This window comes from Oryctolagus cuniculus, chromosome 6, assembly GCF_964237555.1.
Source record: "Oryctolagus cuniculus chromosome 6, mOryCun1.1, whole genome shotgun sequence".
NCBI lineage: Eukaryota > Metazoa > Chordata > Mammalia > Lagomorpha > Leporidae > Oryctolagus > Oryctolagus cuniculus.
Window position 1 is genome coordinate 78,787,716 of NC_091437.1, and position 16,779 is coordinate 78,804,494.

The 16,779-nt window shown below is 41.5% G+C and overlaps 1 protein-coding gene across 6 annotated transcripts in view; it reads left to right on the top strand.

Annotated features, from left to right (window-relative positions):
- The window catches only part of RGS20 (regulator of G protein signaling 20), a 125,506-nt gene that overhangs the window by 105,793 nt on the left and 2,934 nt on the right, over window positions 1–16,779 (top strand). For all 6 annotated transcript variants that reach the window (XM_070076607.1, XM_070076608.1, XM_008255529.4 and 3 more), the window contains 2 exons: window positions 5,776–5,859; window positions 12,595–12,829. In XM_070076607.1, coding sequence (XP_069932708.1) covers window positions 5,776–5,859; window positions 12,595–12,829 — 319 coding nt within the window. The remainder of the gene's footprint in view (window positions 1–5,775; window positions 5,860–12,594; window positions 12,830–16,779) is intronic.

A 16,779-nucleotide genomic window follows, 5' to 3' on the forward strand; every position in this document is an offset into this window, starting at 1 on the left:
TTCTGACTGCAGCTTCCTGCTAATGCAGACCGAGGGAGGCAGCAATGATGGCTCAGTCGACTGGGTCCCTGCAACCTATATGGGAGACTTGGATTGATTTCCCAGTTCCTAGCTTTGGCACCAACCCAGCTCTGGCTATCAGGCATTTGGGGGGTGAATGAGTAGATGGGCGCTCTCTCTGTCTCTCTCTCTCTCTCTCCTTCTCAAATAAATAAATACAGATTTTTTTTAAAAAATGTGTTTTACAAAATATACCAGAAATAAAATGAAAAGATAAAACATATTCAGAGAAGATAATTACAGTGCACTAAACAGAGAACTCACATTTAGGTTATTTAATGAATAAGAAAATAATGACCAAAAGAAATGTAAGTAAGTGAAAATGAATGGAAAAAATAAACCACTTGTGTTCCTATCAACAAGGATCAGAGAAATAAAAGCTAAAACCATAGCCTTCTAAATACTGTGTAAACTTTGGAAACATATACCCTCTCTTACACATCCAAAGGAGATTAGCATGAGAGATCACCGCAGCAGCAATCTGAGTGAAAGAAATGAAAATGACTCTAAAGTACATTAATAAGAGACTAGAAGAGCACACTGTAATTTAGTTGTACCATGCAATATCACACAACATTTAAATTGAATGTGCTGGAGAAAAACAAATTATAAAGCAATAGATTTTATACAATTTTTATAAAAAATTGAAAGATACATTATGAATGGTCTGTATGCATGTATACGTGTATGAGCATCAAAAAGTTAATGGAAAATGGAATTAAAAGATGTTTATTTTGGTGTAGAGAGTTCTGAAATCCATACATAGGTTTTTTTATAATACACATTTTTCCACAAACTTTTTTTAAAAGATTTATTTTTATTTATTTGAAACTCAGAGTTACACAGAGAGAGGAGAGGCAGAGAGAGAGAGAGAGAGAGAGAGAGAGGTCCTCCATCTGATGGTTCATTCCCCAATTGGCCTCAACGGCCAGAGCTGCGCCAATCCAAAGCCAGGAGCCAGGAGCCTCCTCCGGGTCTCCCACGTGGGTGCAGGGACCCGAGAACTTGGGCCATCTTCTGCTGCTTTCCCAGGCCGTAGCAGAGAGCTGGATAGGAAGTGGAGCAGCCGGTACTGGAACCAGTGCCCATATAGGATGCCAGCGCTTCAGGCGAGGGCGTTAACCCACTGTGCCACAGTGGCACAGTTTGTGCCAGCCCCGCCACAAACTTTTTGAAGACCCCTCATTTGTATGTATTCAATATGTTTTGCACCAAAATAAATGTCCTTTAGTTCCATTTCCCATGAAATTTCTGAAGTATGTATATAAATACATGTTAGCATCACTATGAATAATAACAATGAACAACAAATCAAGGATGGTGGTCATCTGTAGAGCAAAGAGACTGGGAAATGGAATGAGAAAAAAAATACAAGTAAATTTCAACCATTTTACTGTTTAATTCCCTTGACTTTTTTCTCAACATGGCCAAGATTTATCCATGTTAATATACATGCTAGAGTACAATTTTAAGAAAGGTAGATGGAGGTAGGTAGATAGATGGTTAAGATACCTGCATCACACGTGGGGGTGCCGGAGCTCTATTCCTGATTCCCGGCTCCAGCTCTTGACTTGAGCTTCCTGTCAGGGCAGGTGCCGGGAGGCAGCTGTGATGGCTGAAGTAGTTGCCATTGCCACTCACATGAGAGACCCGGATTGAATTCCCGGCTCCGAGCTGCAGTCAGCCAGTTCCAGCCATGGCAGGCCTTTGGGGAGTAAACGAGAGACAGCAGCTCTCTCTGTCCTGCTGCTGCTCAAATAAATAAATGGTTTTAAAAACAAATTTAAAAAGGTAAGTGACAATACATTTCTAAGGCTTTGTGATATCTTTCTCAAAGTTCTGCTTCCCAGCCTTTTGGTATTTAGTGTTATAAAGGAAGACCTGCAGATTCTTGTTTTCTTTGAAAATCAAGTTTTCTTTTCCTTCTAAAAGGTTGAAGAATTTTTTTCTCCTTTGTAACTCAAAATTTTACCAAAATATATCTAACCATAGTCTTACTTTACTATTTCTAAAACCTGGTGAGCAACTATCTTGGTTTCTATTAGCATTTTCTTGTTCTGTTTTAACACTAACAATAGACCCACATAAATGAAACTTGACAAAAATATGCTCTTCACTTTTTAAAGAATACTCTTTCTAAAAAATATTCCTACTTAAAATGAAATGGGGGAAAATGTCAAAGCTTAAATAAGTTTTTGCATTATTTAGTTCAGAGTATAGCTTCCAGTTCTCTTACAAACGCTGTGTCAAATTCATCATTTCTTTTTCTCTTTGCTTTTTCACACCCACTGTGCAATAATGTGTTATGCTTACAAAAGAAGCCTAGGAGGTTGGGCAGTAGGAGTGTTAATCCTCATGCAGAGAGAATACCACCCAGATGCCTCTCAAGTTTTCTTTTGTAGTTTTCTTATTTTAAGAAACCATTGTTTACTGAAACTTTTTAGCCTGGCATCATGAAAGCAACAAGTCAAAAGGGTTCCTGCATTTCTAATGATTTTTCATCTAAAGAAATACAAAACTAAAGACACACTCTTACTGCAAATTCATAAAGCAAATGCACTTGAAATTAGACTGAAGACCATTTTAAAATGGAATAAAGTGTTTTCAGGAAAGATATGACAAAAGGAATATTTAAAATAATATGATAGCCATAACAAAATAAAGCAAACTCAGATAAACAATCATAAATTACATTTTTAAATTAATAGAATGATAAAAGCATTCATGATAAAAATCAAGAATGAGGCAAGAATGTCCACAGTCTCTACAATTTAACATTATACTTTAGGTATCGGTAAATTCAGTTAGATGAAAGAAAACGGTTAGGCTCATAAGAATTGGAAAAGTAGAGGTGAAATTCTCTGTATTTGCAGATGATATGAGAGTATACTTGGAAACTCCAAGACAATTATTGCTGCAACCAATGAAAAAAATAAAACAATTCCACAAATAAGGTGGCTATAAAATTAACATAAAAAACAATAGCCTTCAGGACTTATACCTGAAAATGTACAGAACACTTACAGTCCATAATTTTTTAAAAATTTAAAACAGTCAAATGATCTGAACAGATATCTTGTCAAAGAAGAGGTCCAAATGGCCAACAAATTCATGAAAAGATGATAGATGTCATTAGCCATTAGCAAAATTCAAATCCAAACCACAGGAAGATACACTTCATTCATAGTTCACCAGCCAGAATCGAAACTACAAGAATAGCAATGTAGGCAAGGATGTGCAGAAATTGGATCCTCTAAATATGGAAATGTAAAATGGTGCACTTACTTTGGAAAACGGTCTTGGGAGTTCCACAAAATGTTAAAAATAGAGTTACCATATAGCTCACTAGTTCCACTTCTAGGAATCTTTCCAAAAGAAATGAAAATAGATGTCCACACAAATTTGCATATGAATGGACATAACAGCACAACAGCCAAAAAGTGGAAGTGACCCAAATGTCTCTTGACTAATAATAGATAAACAAAATGTGTAATACCCATAACATTGAATGTCATTCATCTATAAAAAGGAATGACATACTGATATGAGTACATATGAGTGAACTTGGAAAATAGTGAATAGTCAAAGAAACAAGCCACAAACAACCACATATTATGATTCTGAATAGAGAAATCTATAAAGACAGGAAGTAGATTAGTGTTTCCTTGGGGCTCGTTTAGTTAAGAGACATGGGTAATAAGGAATGACTGCTAAAAAGTACAAAGTTTCTTTGGGGGTGATGAAAACATTCTGGAATTAAATAGTGTTGATGGTTGCACAACCTTGTGAGTATACTAAAGCCATTGAATCATGCCATACTCTTTACCTGTGTAAAGGGTATGGCATATAGGCCGGCGCCGCGGCTCACTAGGCTACTCCTCCGCCTTGCGGCGCCGGCACACCGGGTTCTAGTCCCGGTCGGGGTGCCGGATTCTGTCCCGGTTGCCCCTCTTCCAGGCCAGCTCTCTGCTGTGGCCAGGGAGTGCAGTGGAGGATGGCCCAAGTACTTGGGCCCTACACCCCATGGGAGACAAGGAGAAGCACCTGGCTCCTGCCATCAGATCAGCGCGGTGCGCTGGCCGCAGCACGCCGGCCGCGGTAGCCATTGGAGGGTGAACCAATGGCAAAGGAAGACCTTTCTTTCTCTGTCTGTCTCTCTCTGTCCACTCTGCCTGTCAAAAAATAAAAATAAAAAAAATAAAAAAAGATTACTTTAAAAAAAAGGGTATGGCATATAAATGATGGCTTGATAAAGCTTTAATAAATAAATGGGCTTCATATGTACAAACAGTAACCAGTTAGAAGATGAGATTGAGTGAAATTTCACTTACAATAACAACAAAAATAATTGGAATAAATTTGCAAAGAAATATACAAATGTGTAGAAGCAATCAAACTCTCTTGAAAGAAACAGTGGTAGGGTTTTTTTTTATTTGTTTTTATTTGACAGATGAGTTAGACAGTGAGAGAGAGACAGAGAGAAAGGTCTTCCTTCTGTTGGTTCACTCCCCAAATGGCCGCAATGGCCAGAGCTGCGCTGATCTGAAGCCAGGAGCCAGGCACTTCTTCCTGGTCTCCCATGTGGGTGCAGGGACCCAAGGACTTGAGCCATTCTCCACTGCCTTCCTGGGCCACAGCAGAGAGCTGGACTGAAAGAGGAGCAACCAGGACTAGAAACCAGTGCCCATATGGGATGCCGGCACCGCAGGCGGAGGATCAACCAAGTGAGCCATGGCACCGGTCCCCAGTGGTAGGTTTTGGTTATGCACTGGCTTTTTCTGTACACATGCCTATAAATATATAACATCTCCATTTTGACGAGGCATTGTGTAATATTTTAAGGTGCAGAAAATTAAATGAAAACCCCAAAATATTCCTGTTTTTTACTATTTTCCCTTTTATTCAAATTTTATTTGAAAGGCAGAGTTACAGAGAAACAGAGACAAAGAGAGAGAAAGAGAGAAAGGTCTTCCATCCATTAGTTCACTCTCCAAATGGCCGCAATAACGAAAGTTGGACCAATACAAAGCAGGAGCCTGGAGTTTCTTCCGGGTCTCCCATCTTCCACTGCTTTCCCAGGCCATAGCAGCAAGCTGGATCAGAAGTGGAGCAGCTAGGACTCAAACCGACACCCATATGGGATGCCAGCACTGCAGGCAGCAGCTTTACTCACTACACCACAGTACCAGCCTCACTTGTTTACTATTTTCTAATGAACCTGTTTGTATGAAAAGAATTATTATTCTTTTGACTTTTTGATAATAGCCATTCTAACAGGTGTGACGTGGTATCTCATAGTGGTTCTCATTCGCATTTTTCTGATGCTTAATAAGGTTGAGTACCTTTTCATATACTTCTTGGGCATCTTTGTATCTTTGGAGAAATGTCTATTCAGGTCGTTAGCCCATTATTAAATTGAGTTACTTGTTTTTCTACTTGAGTTGTCTGAGTTCTTGAAATAAACGTGTGTTTTTGGGCAAAACAGTTTTGAAACCCATGTACAAGGAATCTTCCAAGAATTCATGAAAAATGTATACCATGAAAACACTGCAGGGATTTCAAAATCCAGGGTACTTTTTCTTCAAGAAAAAATTCCGTCAAGAAATTCCATCTGGGGATCTGAAGTTCTCTTTAAAGTGTTTTGTAAAACATCCTTACTTGACACAGACTGATCTCGATTCAACATGTGAATGTCTTTTTTTTTTTTTCTTCCAGTCTCACAGTTCGAAACCAAGATCAGAGACTCACAGCAGCTTCCCGTGAATTCCGAGCGGCGGACCTTCCAGCCTGTGAGGAAAGGTGAACTCTCATGCTGTTCAGCTCACTAAGTCATCAGAAATGCTAACCTTCTTCTCTTTCTTTCTCTCTCACTGTAATTTGTAATTTTGTAGCATCAAATCCTACTGTGGCTTCTCATTTTCCCCCTGTAGAATTCCTTTTTCACTCATTGTATGATGGGGAAGAGAAATCAGTTCTATTATCCACCTAATCCCTTTGCTAATTGCAAATATAAATGGATGCTTCTGGACAAAACATATGATGTTACTCTGTTTTTATATACAAAATGTGCTTTTCAAAATTAAAGACCATAATGAAACATGCCTATTTGATTTTCAGGAAAGTTTAAGAAACCCATTTTTTGGGGTCAACACTGTGGCAGAATAGGTTGGGCCTCTGTGGTGCTGACGTCCCATATGGGTGCTGCCAGTTGGATCCTGGCTGCTCCACTTCCTTTTTTTTTTTTTTTAAAGATTTTATTTATTTATTTAAGAGGTAGAGTTACGGACAGTGAAAGGGAGAGACAGAGAAAAAGGTCTGCCATCCACTGGTTCACTTCCCAGATGGCCGCAACGGCTGGAGCTGGGCTGATCCAAAGCCAGGGGCAAACAGCTTCTTCCAGGCCTCCCACATGAGTTCAGGGGCTCAAGGACTTGGGCCATCTTCATCTGCTTTCCTAGGCCATAAGCAGAGAGCTGGATCAGAAGTGGAGCAGCTGGGACATGAACCAGCACCCTTATGGGATATTGATGCCACAGGTGGAGGCTTAGGCTACTATGCCACAGCGCCGTCCCCTAGCTGCTCCACTTCTGATCAGCTCCCGGCTAATGGCCTGGGAAAAAGTGGAGTATGGTTCAAGTGCTTAGGCCCCTGCACCCATGTGAGGGACCTGGAGGACGTCCTGGCTCTTGGCTTCAGATCAGCCTAGTTCTGGCAATTGCAGTCATCTGGGGACTGAACCAGCAGATGAAAGACCACTCTCTGTCTTTCCCTCTCTCTGTAACTCTGCCTCTCAAATAAATTATCTTTAAAAAAAAGCTTGATGCTTATTTATTTATTTTCATCTATTTGAGAGGGAGAGAGAGAGAGATCTTCTATTTGCTGTTTCACTTCCCACATATCCACAACAGCCAGGGCTAGGCCAAGCCAGAGCCAGGAGCCTGGAACTCCATCCAGATTTCCCATGTGGGTGGCAGGAACCCAAGTACTTGGGTCATCACCTGCTGCCTCCCAAGGTGCATTAGCAGGAAACTGGATTGGAAACAGAGGTGCTAGAGCTCCAACTGGCACTCTGATATGAGTATCCTAAGTGGCAGCATAAACTTTTGTACCACATTGCTCACCCTAAGTTTTTTTAAAGTGGTAAATTTATACTAAATGGATAATGTATTTTTTAAGAACTAAGTATTTGGGGAGGAAAACAGAGAATTTACATAATACAATATTTTTAAATTGTCATTTTTCTTTCATATATTATCAATTAATTTAATTTAACTTAACGATTCTTATACCTATTCTTAGGATTATGCATTTATAATTGCAGGCATTAGCCAAATATCCTAAAGCCATTTCTCAAATAGGTTTTCTGTCAAATTGGTTATTCTTTAGAAGAAAATAACTTAGTGGTCCAAAACTTTACTTAAGTATTTTTTCATTCTTTATCTTATTTATCGTTGCCCAGATTTTTACAAATTCTGGGAGGCCTGTTGAAATCTCCCACAGAGCTAAGAGTTTGTTAAAAGCTTGTACATTGGCAACGTAGTGTGAGTGCTTCACCTGGGGTCAGCATGCCTTTGTGGCCATGCAGTCTACTAAGTGCCATCTTCCTCGGTTTCCTTATGTGTAAAGTGGGCTAGTCACAGTTAGCTGTGGCTCAGCCAATGAAAGGCTATTGAAGACTGAGTAAGACAAACAGTGTCCTAGGTCGGAGGCAAGAACTCAACACATGCTGGGCTTGACTGCTTCTCCATTACGTGCAGTGACTGTAAGTTGAGGAGCACCTGTGCTGGTAGCATCATTGCCGGAGGGAGAAGATTCCACCATCACTGAAAGAAGCTCAAGTGGTCCTGGGCCAGCAAATACCTCTAGGTCTCAAAAGAAGCAAACACCCATCCTCTCTGGAGGGAAGGCAACATCCTCAACTTTGACCCCAGGTTTCCCATAGATTGAGACCAACCAAATATGGGCTCTTGGTCTAAGAGATGACCAAACTGAAAGGAAGCCACCCACCACAAATGAGAATCAGTAGAAATAACACTCAGATGTAGAGCCCAGAGGAATTCAGGTGTTAGAATTAACTATAAGAAAACATAGTGTTTAAAGAAATGAAAGCTAGATTCACAAAAATGAGTCAGAAGAATTCAACTATCAAAACTGGCCAAGAGGACTGTGTTCATAGTTTGCAAGGTGTCCCTTTGAGGAAATTGGGCAAACAGTACTTGAGATCCCTTGGTATTTTTTCCCTTAATTTTCTTAAAAATTTTTATTAAAATAAAATTCACATAACACAAAGCCATTTGAAGGTTTACAAGCTGGTGCTTTTTAGAATATTCACAATAGCATGCAACCACTTCCTTATTTCAGTATCTGTTCATTTCTACAAAAAGAAATCCCATAGTTGATAGCAGTCTTACAATGAAACATGAACCTATGATTATCTCAAAACTGAAAAGCTTAAGAAAAAATTATATGTGGTTTGCAAAAGTTAAACAATATATAAGTAAGGAAAGTAATCTAACTTCTAAGAGTTTAATACTCTTTTTAATGACCAGGAAGGAATATTGAAAAAAGAATAAAATAGAAGTCATAAAAATGAAAAATTATTGTTGCAGGGATTGGTATAGTGGTGAAGACATATTTTACAATGCTTAACCCATGGGAGTAAATTGGGTTGAGTCCTGGCTTCAAGCCCAGATTCCCACTTCCTGCTATACTTGTACTGCTTCTGTGAAAACCTGCATCTAACCATTTGAAAATACATGTTTCTGAAGTATACACTAAACCTTTACAGTAAGTGACCAAGCATCACCTTATAAAGCATCTCAATAAATGTATGAAATAGAATATGCTTTCTATACACCCTGGGAGGCAGCAGGTGATGGCTCAAGTGTTGGGGATCCTGCCACCCACGTGAGAGACCTGTATTGAGTTCCAGGCTCTTATCTCTGGCCTAACCCACTCCCAGTTGTTGAGAGCATTTGGGGAGTGAAGCAGCAAGTGGAAGATCTCTCTTTTTGTGTCTCCCTGTCTGTTACTCTACCTTTCAAATAAATAAATCTTTTTTTTAAAGGGAAGGGTCAATAGAGAAAAATATATAACCCTAAATGTTTCTAACAGACAAAAAGGAGGACCAGTCATTTCTGAACTAAATGTCCAAATTAAGAATATGCACAAAGAAAGTAGGAAGGAGGTAGAAATATATAAACACAGAAATTAATGAAATAAAAAACAGATACAATGGAAATGACCAAGGCAAAAGCTGATTCTTTAAAACAAATTTATAATAATTTATAGTAGGGCCTCCTTTGCTATGAGTGGCCAAAAAAAGAAATATAATGAAATAATATTAGGAATTAAAATGGAAATATAATAACTACCCAGCAGAAATTAGTAGGATGATAACACTGGGAACAGATTATGCCAATGAACATGGTGATTTAGACACTACACTTTGAGCGAATTCTTAAACAGGGAGAAAATAATAAAACTCATGCAAGAATAAATCAAAGGTCAAACTAGTTGTATGACTATCAAGCTGTATCAACAATGAATAACATTCGATTTCAGTTTGCCTGGACTTCCATAACAAAATACCAAAACCTGGGTAGCATACAACAGTTTATTATTTCACAGTTTCTGAGAACAGCAGTCCAAAAGCAACGGGTCAGTAGGGCCACACTTTCTCTATACTTTGACAACTCTAGGGGAGAATCCCTCCAGGCCTCTTCTAGCTTCTGGTAGTTGCCAGCAGCTCTTGGATTCTCTGGCCTGTAGACTTCACTCCAGTCACGTGGCTATCCTCTCTTTGTGTCTGCTTATTTTCCCTACAAGTGTCTGTATCTGTGTTCAAGTTTCCCTTTTTTATGAAAATACCAGTCATACTGGATGAAGTCTCACCCTAATGACCTCATCTGAAGAAAACAAAACAAAACAAAACAAAACAAACAAAAAAACAAGATTTATTTATTTATTTGAAAGTCAGAGAGAAGGAGAGGCAGAGAGAGAGAGGTCTTCCATCTGCTAGTTCACTCCCCAGCTGGCCATAATGGCCAGAGCTGCACTGATCCGAAGCCAGGAGCCAGGAGCTTCTTCTGAGTCTCCCATGTGCGTGCAGGGGCCCAAGGACTTGGGCTATCTTCTACTGCTTTCCCGGGCCTAGCAGAGAATTGGATCGGAAGTGGAACATCTGGGACTCAAACTGGCGCCCCTATGGGATTCTGGCACTGCAGGCAGCGGCTTTACCCGCTACGCCACAGTGCTAGCCCCAGTGACCTCATCTTAATGTAGTTAAATCTACAAATGTCATGTCCTGAGGTACTAGGAGTTAGAATTTCAACATATGTTTTGGAGAGACACAGTTCAACCCACAGAATTTTTCTACAGAGGCTGGCATTGTGGCATAGCAGGTAAAGCTGCCTCCTGCTGTGCGGGCATCCCATATGGGCACTGGTTGGTGTCTCTGACTTTCAAAACAAATGAATAAATCTTTAAAAACAAAATCTTTCTATAGATTCAAAACTGGACCCAGATGGTTTTATAGGCAAATTTTACAAAAAATTTCTTTTTTTTTAAAGATTGTATTTATTTATTTGAGAGGTAGAGTTAAAGACAGACAGAAAGGTCTTCTACCAGTGCTTCACTCCCCAAATGGCCACAACAGCCAGAGCTGGGCCAATCAGAAGCCAGGAGCTTCTTCCAGGTCTCCCATGCAGGTGCATGGGCCCACGTACTTAGGCCATCTTCTACTGCTTTCCCAGGCCATAGTAAAGTGCTGAACCAGAAAAGGAGCAGCTGGGATAGAACCAGTGCCCATATTGGATGCCAGCACCATAGGCAGAGGTTTTAGCCCATTACACCACAGCGCTGGCCCCATCTACAAAACACTTCAAGAGTAGATAATATGGGGCTGGCGATGTGGCACAGTGGGTTAACACCCTGGCCTGAAGCGCTGGCATCCCATATGGGTGCCAGTTCGAGTCCCAGCTGCTCCTCTTCAGATCCAGCTCTCTGCTATGGCCTGGGACAACAGTGGAAGATGGCCCAAGTCCTTGGGACCCTGCACCCACATGGGAGACCTTGAAGAAGCTCCTGGCTCCTGACTTCGGATCGGTGCAGCTCCGGCCATTGAGACTGTCTGGGAGTGAATCAACAGAAGGAAGACCTCTCTCTCTGTCTCTACCTCTCTCCATAACTCTGTCTTTCAAATAAGTAAATCTTAAAAAAAAAAAAAAAAGAGTAGATAATATGGGTATTCAGCTCCCATATAACTACTCAGAAATCTAAGAGGACAGTTTAACAGTGGAACTACAACTTGATGAGGATAGTTCAAGAATGTAAAGTTAGAGGTGAATCCTACTCACCCATGACCTAGGTGAATCCAACAACACTTAGAAACATAATGTTGGGTAAAGAATAACCAAGTCGCAAAAAGGACAACATACACCATTTTTATATAGTTAAAAAAAAAAACCTAAGGAGTACATCCCTCAGGACACATACATATGAAAACTATGGGGGGGGGGGGACAAAGGAAAGAGATATTAAGGATCATTATTAACTCAAAAAGGTTTAGCCCCCAGATCAAGTGTAATAGAGTTGGGGCAGGTCATGGGGCGACAGGTTGCATGGAGAAATAGCAGCTATGTCAGTGATGTCTTGGTTCTTAAGGTAAATTGGTACATTCACAAGTGTTCACTTTGTCACCCTTCATTATTTGCATTTATATTACAAACATTCATTCCTCTTTCTCAAATATTACATAAATTTTAAAAATGTGTTAAAAAGACACTGTTCCAGCCGGCGCCGCGGCTCACTAGGCTAATCCTCTGCCTTGCGGCACCGGCACACTGGGTTCTAGTCCCGGTTGCCCCTCTTCCAGGCCAACTCTCTCTGTGGCCAGGGAGTGCAGTGGAGGATGGCCCAGGTGCTTGGGCCCTGCACCCCATGGGAGACCAGGATAAGCACCTGGCTCCTGCCATCGGAACAGCGCGGTGCGGCGGCCATTAGAGGGTGAACCAATGGCAAAAGGAAGACCTTTCTCTCTCTGTCTCTCTCTCACTGTCCACTCTGCCTGTCAGAAAAAAGAAAAAAAAAAAAAAAAAAAAGAAAGACACTGTTCCATTGTTGTTCTCCATGTTGAGCATTGCTAAATCTGTCTGAGTTCTGTTGTAGGTGACTAGGGAGTTTGGGGTCTGATGGTTGGGATGTTTTTTTCTTTACTATTGTAATTTGAAATTATTGCCAGAATGTGTCCAGATGTAAGAAATATGTTCTTAGCAGTTATTCTAACAACTGGTTTGTAAGCATTTGGGCAGTCACCATGCAGCCAAGCTAAACAGTTTGAAGATGTGAACTTGTATGGTTTGGCCAAAAGTTTGAGGAAATGAGAATAGCTCTTTCCCTTCCCTTCCAAAAGGGTCAAGTTCACATATTTTTCATTATCAGAGAGGGAGGGGAAGGTAGATTTCTGGTGATGCAGCTCAGGTTCACTACCAATAATAGGTCTCTTGTGCCTCCTTTCTTTTGGTCCCCTTCAAGCCCGAGTCCTACGCTGGAGGAAGTCAATGCCTGGGCTCAGTCCTTCGACAACTTGATGGTCACCCCAGCAGGCAGAAACGCCTTCCGGGAGTTCCTCCGCACAGAATTCAGTGAGGAAAACATGCTTTTCTGGCTGGCCTGTGAAGAACTGAAAAAAGAAACGAATAAAAACATTATTGAAGAGAAAGCAAGGATAATATATGAAGACTACATTTCCATTTTGTCTCCTAAAGAGGTGTGTGCACATGCAAGGGTCTTCTCCCAGGAGCCACTAGTAACGTGAACCCCATCAGTGCCTGATTGTACCCACCCCTGTAGTCACAGCTACCTCAAACCCTGACAAAGACTCCACTCTCCTTTGTGGTATTCAAACCCCTTTGACCAGTGTCTCAGAGATGAGCCCCAAGTGCCTCTGAAATCTGTGAAAAATGCATCTTTCTGGGAAAGTCTCCATATCTTTCATCAGATTTTCCAGAAGGGGGAGTTTATGCATTTTTCTAGTAACACTGTTTAGAAATATTACACCGGATATAGGCAGCCTCTTAAATCAAATGATCCATTATCCTAAGCAAAGTCTGTCTGCAGGTATCTTTATGTTAGAGTTACACAACCCTGATAGGACACTGATATGGCAATGGGTTCCTCAGGAGGTCCTTCACCTATCAGAGAAATCATTAGATGAGTGAAACTGGGCAAGTTTCCACCTCTCAGAGTTGTAGTTTCTTCAGATCTAAAGTCTTGGAGGTTGGTTGTTCTCAAAGTTGTAGGTTGAATTATAAAAACCCTTTGTTATTTCCTAGTATGTGTCAAAGAATGTAAGGCTAATTAAGCAGGGCCCCCTGTGTCAAGGGGCTCACTGAGAGGTGGGCACACTGGCAAGGCCCCTTGTTGGGACGGTTCAGCAGTTGCACAGGGCTGGTGGAGTGAGCTGTCCACAGTAAGGCAAGGTGAGAATGAGGAAGAAGGACTCGGTAAGGCTGTAGAGACACTGAGGACAACCAAAAGGAAATGAGCAGAAACACAGTGGGATGAGGACATCTCAAAGGGTGGGATTTAAGAGCCAAGGATAACAGTAGGAGACTGGGAGTGGAAATGCACCTGAAGTGGTAGGTGTTGACCAGCCTAGCAGGACTGGGCAGGCAGTAGGAGGAGATTTAGAAAGAGAATGAGGCCTCTTTGTGCGAGACCCTTAGCTGTCGGGCTGGAAGAGCAACAAGTGTCTCTAGACAAGAAACACCAGAGACAATCCTGATGAGCATGTCCGTTTTTTAGAAATTAGGCACAGACTTCTATAGGGTAAGAGGGGAATAAAAAACCTGGGGTAGTAACAGCAATTCTATAGGGCAGAAGGGGCAATGTGCCAAAAAGATCCCTAACTAATCAACTTATAGGTCATGTCAGCCACGTAGGCCCCTGGGCTCCTTTGTGCAACCAGCCCATATCTGGAATGTGGGAGTTGCTTATCGGCTCCGTTTATCAATCCTAAAGGCACAGCCACAAAGCTTCCAACAGTAAGGGGGTTGGGGGAAATGGGCCTGGAGCTCCTGCTGCTGGCCAGCAGCCAGGATGTGGGATCCCTCCCAACCTCCCGCATGGGCAGGGCAGGCAGTCCCATGGGATCACCCATAAGGGAATGGTTCTAGAGCATGGAGAGATGTGGCTGCCATGCTGAGGTTTTCTGATTTGTGTCCTGGGATACCCTTGGACTTTAGCCTGGTAATACGAGGGTACTTTAAATGTTTGTGGGAAAAAAATGGAATTAAAAGATGTTTACTTAAATGTTTACTTTGAAATCCATGCATAAGTTTTTCAAAATGTGTTTTCCATGACTTTTTGAAGATTCCTTGTATCATCACAAATGCATTTTTGAAAAGTTTATTTATTTATTTATTTGAAAGGTAGAGTTACAGAGAGGGAGAGGCAAAGATAAAAAAGAGAGAAAAGTCTTCCATCTGTTGGTTTACTCCCCAAATGGCCACAATGGCCAGGGCTGGGCTAAGTCAAAACCAGGAGCTAGGAGCTTCATCCAGGTCTCCCATGTGCAGGGGCCAAGCACTCTGGCCATCTTCCACTGCTTTCCCAAACACATTAAGAGGGAAGTGGATCAAAAATGGAGCAGCTGGGACTCAAACCTGCACCCACACGGGATGCGGGTGCTGTAGGTAGTGTCTTAACCCACCACGCCACAGTGCTGACCCCACATTTGCATGTTAAAAGATGAATATTTATTTAGTATAGAGTTGGTCTTCTGTATACAAAGTTAATTAAAAACGAATCTTAATGAAGAATGGGATAGGAGAGGGAGTAGGAGGTGGGACAGGAGTGGGTGTTGGAAAGAGGGCATGGCAGGGGAAGAACCACTTTATTCCTAAAGCTGTTCCTATGTATTCATTAAATAAAAGCTTTCTAAAAAGAAAAGATGAATATGGTGGCAGAATGGATTAGGAGAAGGCTAGAGGCAGAGGACAGTTAGTAACAGGTGACTCCTATGTGTCTGGTCTGGGTAGTCCAGGTGGTGGGGTATTTGGTTGAAACTGGGCAAACAGGAAGGGAAGCAAACATGGGTGAAGAGCAATAGGGCTCCATGTTGCTTACCAAGTTTGCCTTAATAGGAGACACTCAGCGGACGTTCCTGAATAATGAGTTCAGAAAGTTATATCCATGTGGGATTCATAAAAAGCAAGAGATTTTTGGTTCTTTAATTTATGACTTCCATATACTTTGTCATGATTTTCTTTTTCAAGACAAAAATTTTCATGTATATAGCCATTCTTTGGAATCCACAGGGAGTTGGTCCCAGGAGCCCAAGAAGATAGCAAAATCCACAGATGCTCAAGTTCCTTGTTTGGAATGGCAGTGTTTGGATATAATATACACACATCTTCCTATATACTCTAAGTCATCTCTAAATTACTTGCAATACCTAACACAAGTAAATGCCATGTAAAGGGTTGGTATACTGTATTCTCTGGGGACTACTGACAAAAACGCCTGTACATGTTCAGTACAGGTCCTATTTAAAAAACATTTTTGATATTTTCAATCTGTGGATGTTGAACTTGTGAATACAGGAAGCAAACTCTACAACCAAAAAAAAAAAAACTTAGCAAATTAATGAAGCAAAAAATGATAATATGATCTTTCCCCCCAAGTATAAGCATCCATTACTTGAAATTTAAAAATTGAAAAACTTAAAGTACATAGATTTAGGAGTCAGATTAGCTTGCATTCTTATCCCATTTCTCACTTAGCTGCATAACTGCAGGTGTATTTCTGACCTGCTCTGTGCCGGTTTCCTTCTGTGTGCAGAGCGGACATCACACTTACCTTCAGATTTGGGAGGGCTGCGAGCAAGGATATGCATTAGTCTTTGGCAACAGGGCTCTTATAAGCCTTTGTTCATTGCAGAATACAGAGAGGCCCTAATGGGGCTTTGACCCAAGGAGCACTTGACTTGCAGGGACAGTCTTCACTGGGTTGTAGTAAAGAATGAGGTTCTGTTTGTGAACTGGGATGTTTTTTGTTTGCTGCTTGTCCAGTTCCCTAACGAGTGCAGGAACTCTCATCCTTTCAGCCAGCAATCAGTATTGAACAGTCCCAGGAACAGGTGCTCAGAAGCACTGGCCCTTATACTCGGGAAGCAGACAGTGAGGATCACCTGGTGGCAAGTGCTGCTGCCTTAGGAATAATCGCTCAGGGAGAACAGGGACACCTTTACCTCAGGGCTGTGGGGAATGACCTGAAGCATAAACAGATTTCATCAGGCAGGATACAGGGGAAGAGAAGGTAATTCCAACTCTTCTTTAAGTCCCAAGTGGCTCAGAATGGCTCTTGAGCGAAACAGTGCAGTGGAGCTGGGGAATTGGTGGAAGCAGTTCATCTAAGGCCTCAGAAGCTCATCCTTTGGCATAATAAGCTTTGGATTGGGATCTGAGCACACTGAGGAGGCAGTACAAGGGCTGGAGCTGGAGTGTCAGGATGGTGTTTACCTTTAGAGCCCCTCGCTGAGCCATGGAGCATGGGGAACAGGTAGGTAGGAGGGCACTGCCAAGACCCAACAGGAAATTTCAAATGACCGCCACAGGGTCATGGCAGAGAGAAGAGAAGAGATGCACAGATTTGAGAGTGCTGAGGTAGGGTCATTGGGACTTGACTCAATAGAGAGCCACAGGGAAAAGGAAGGAT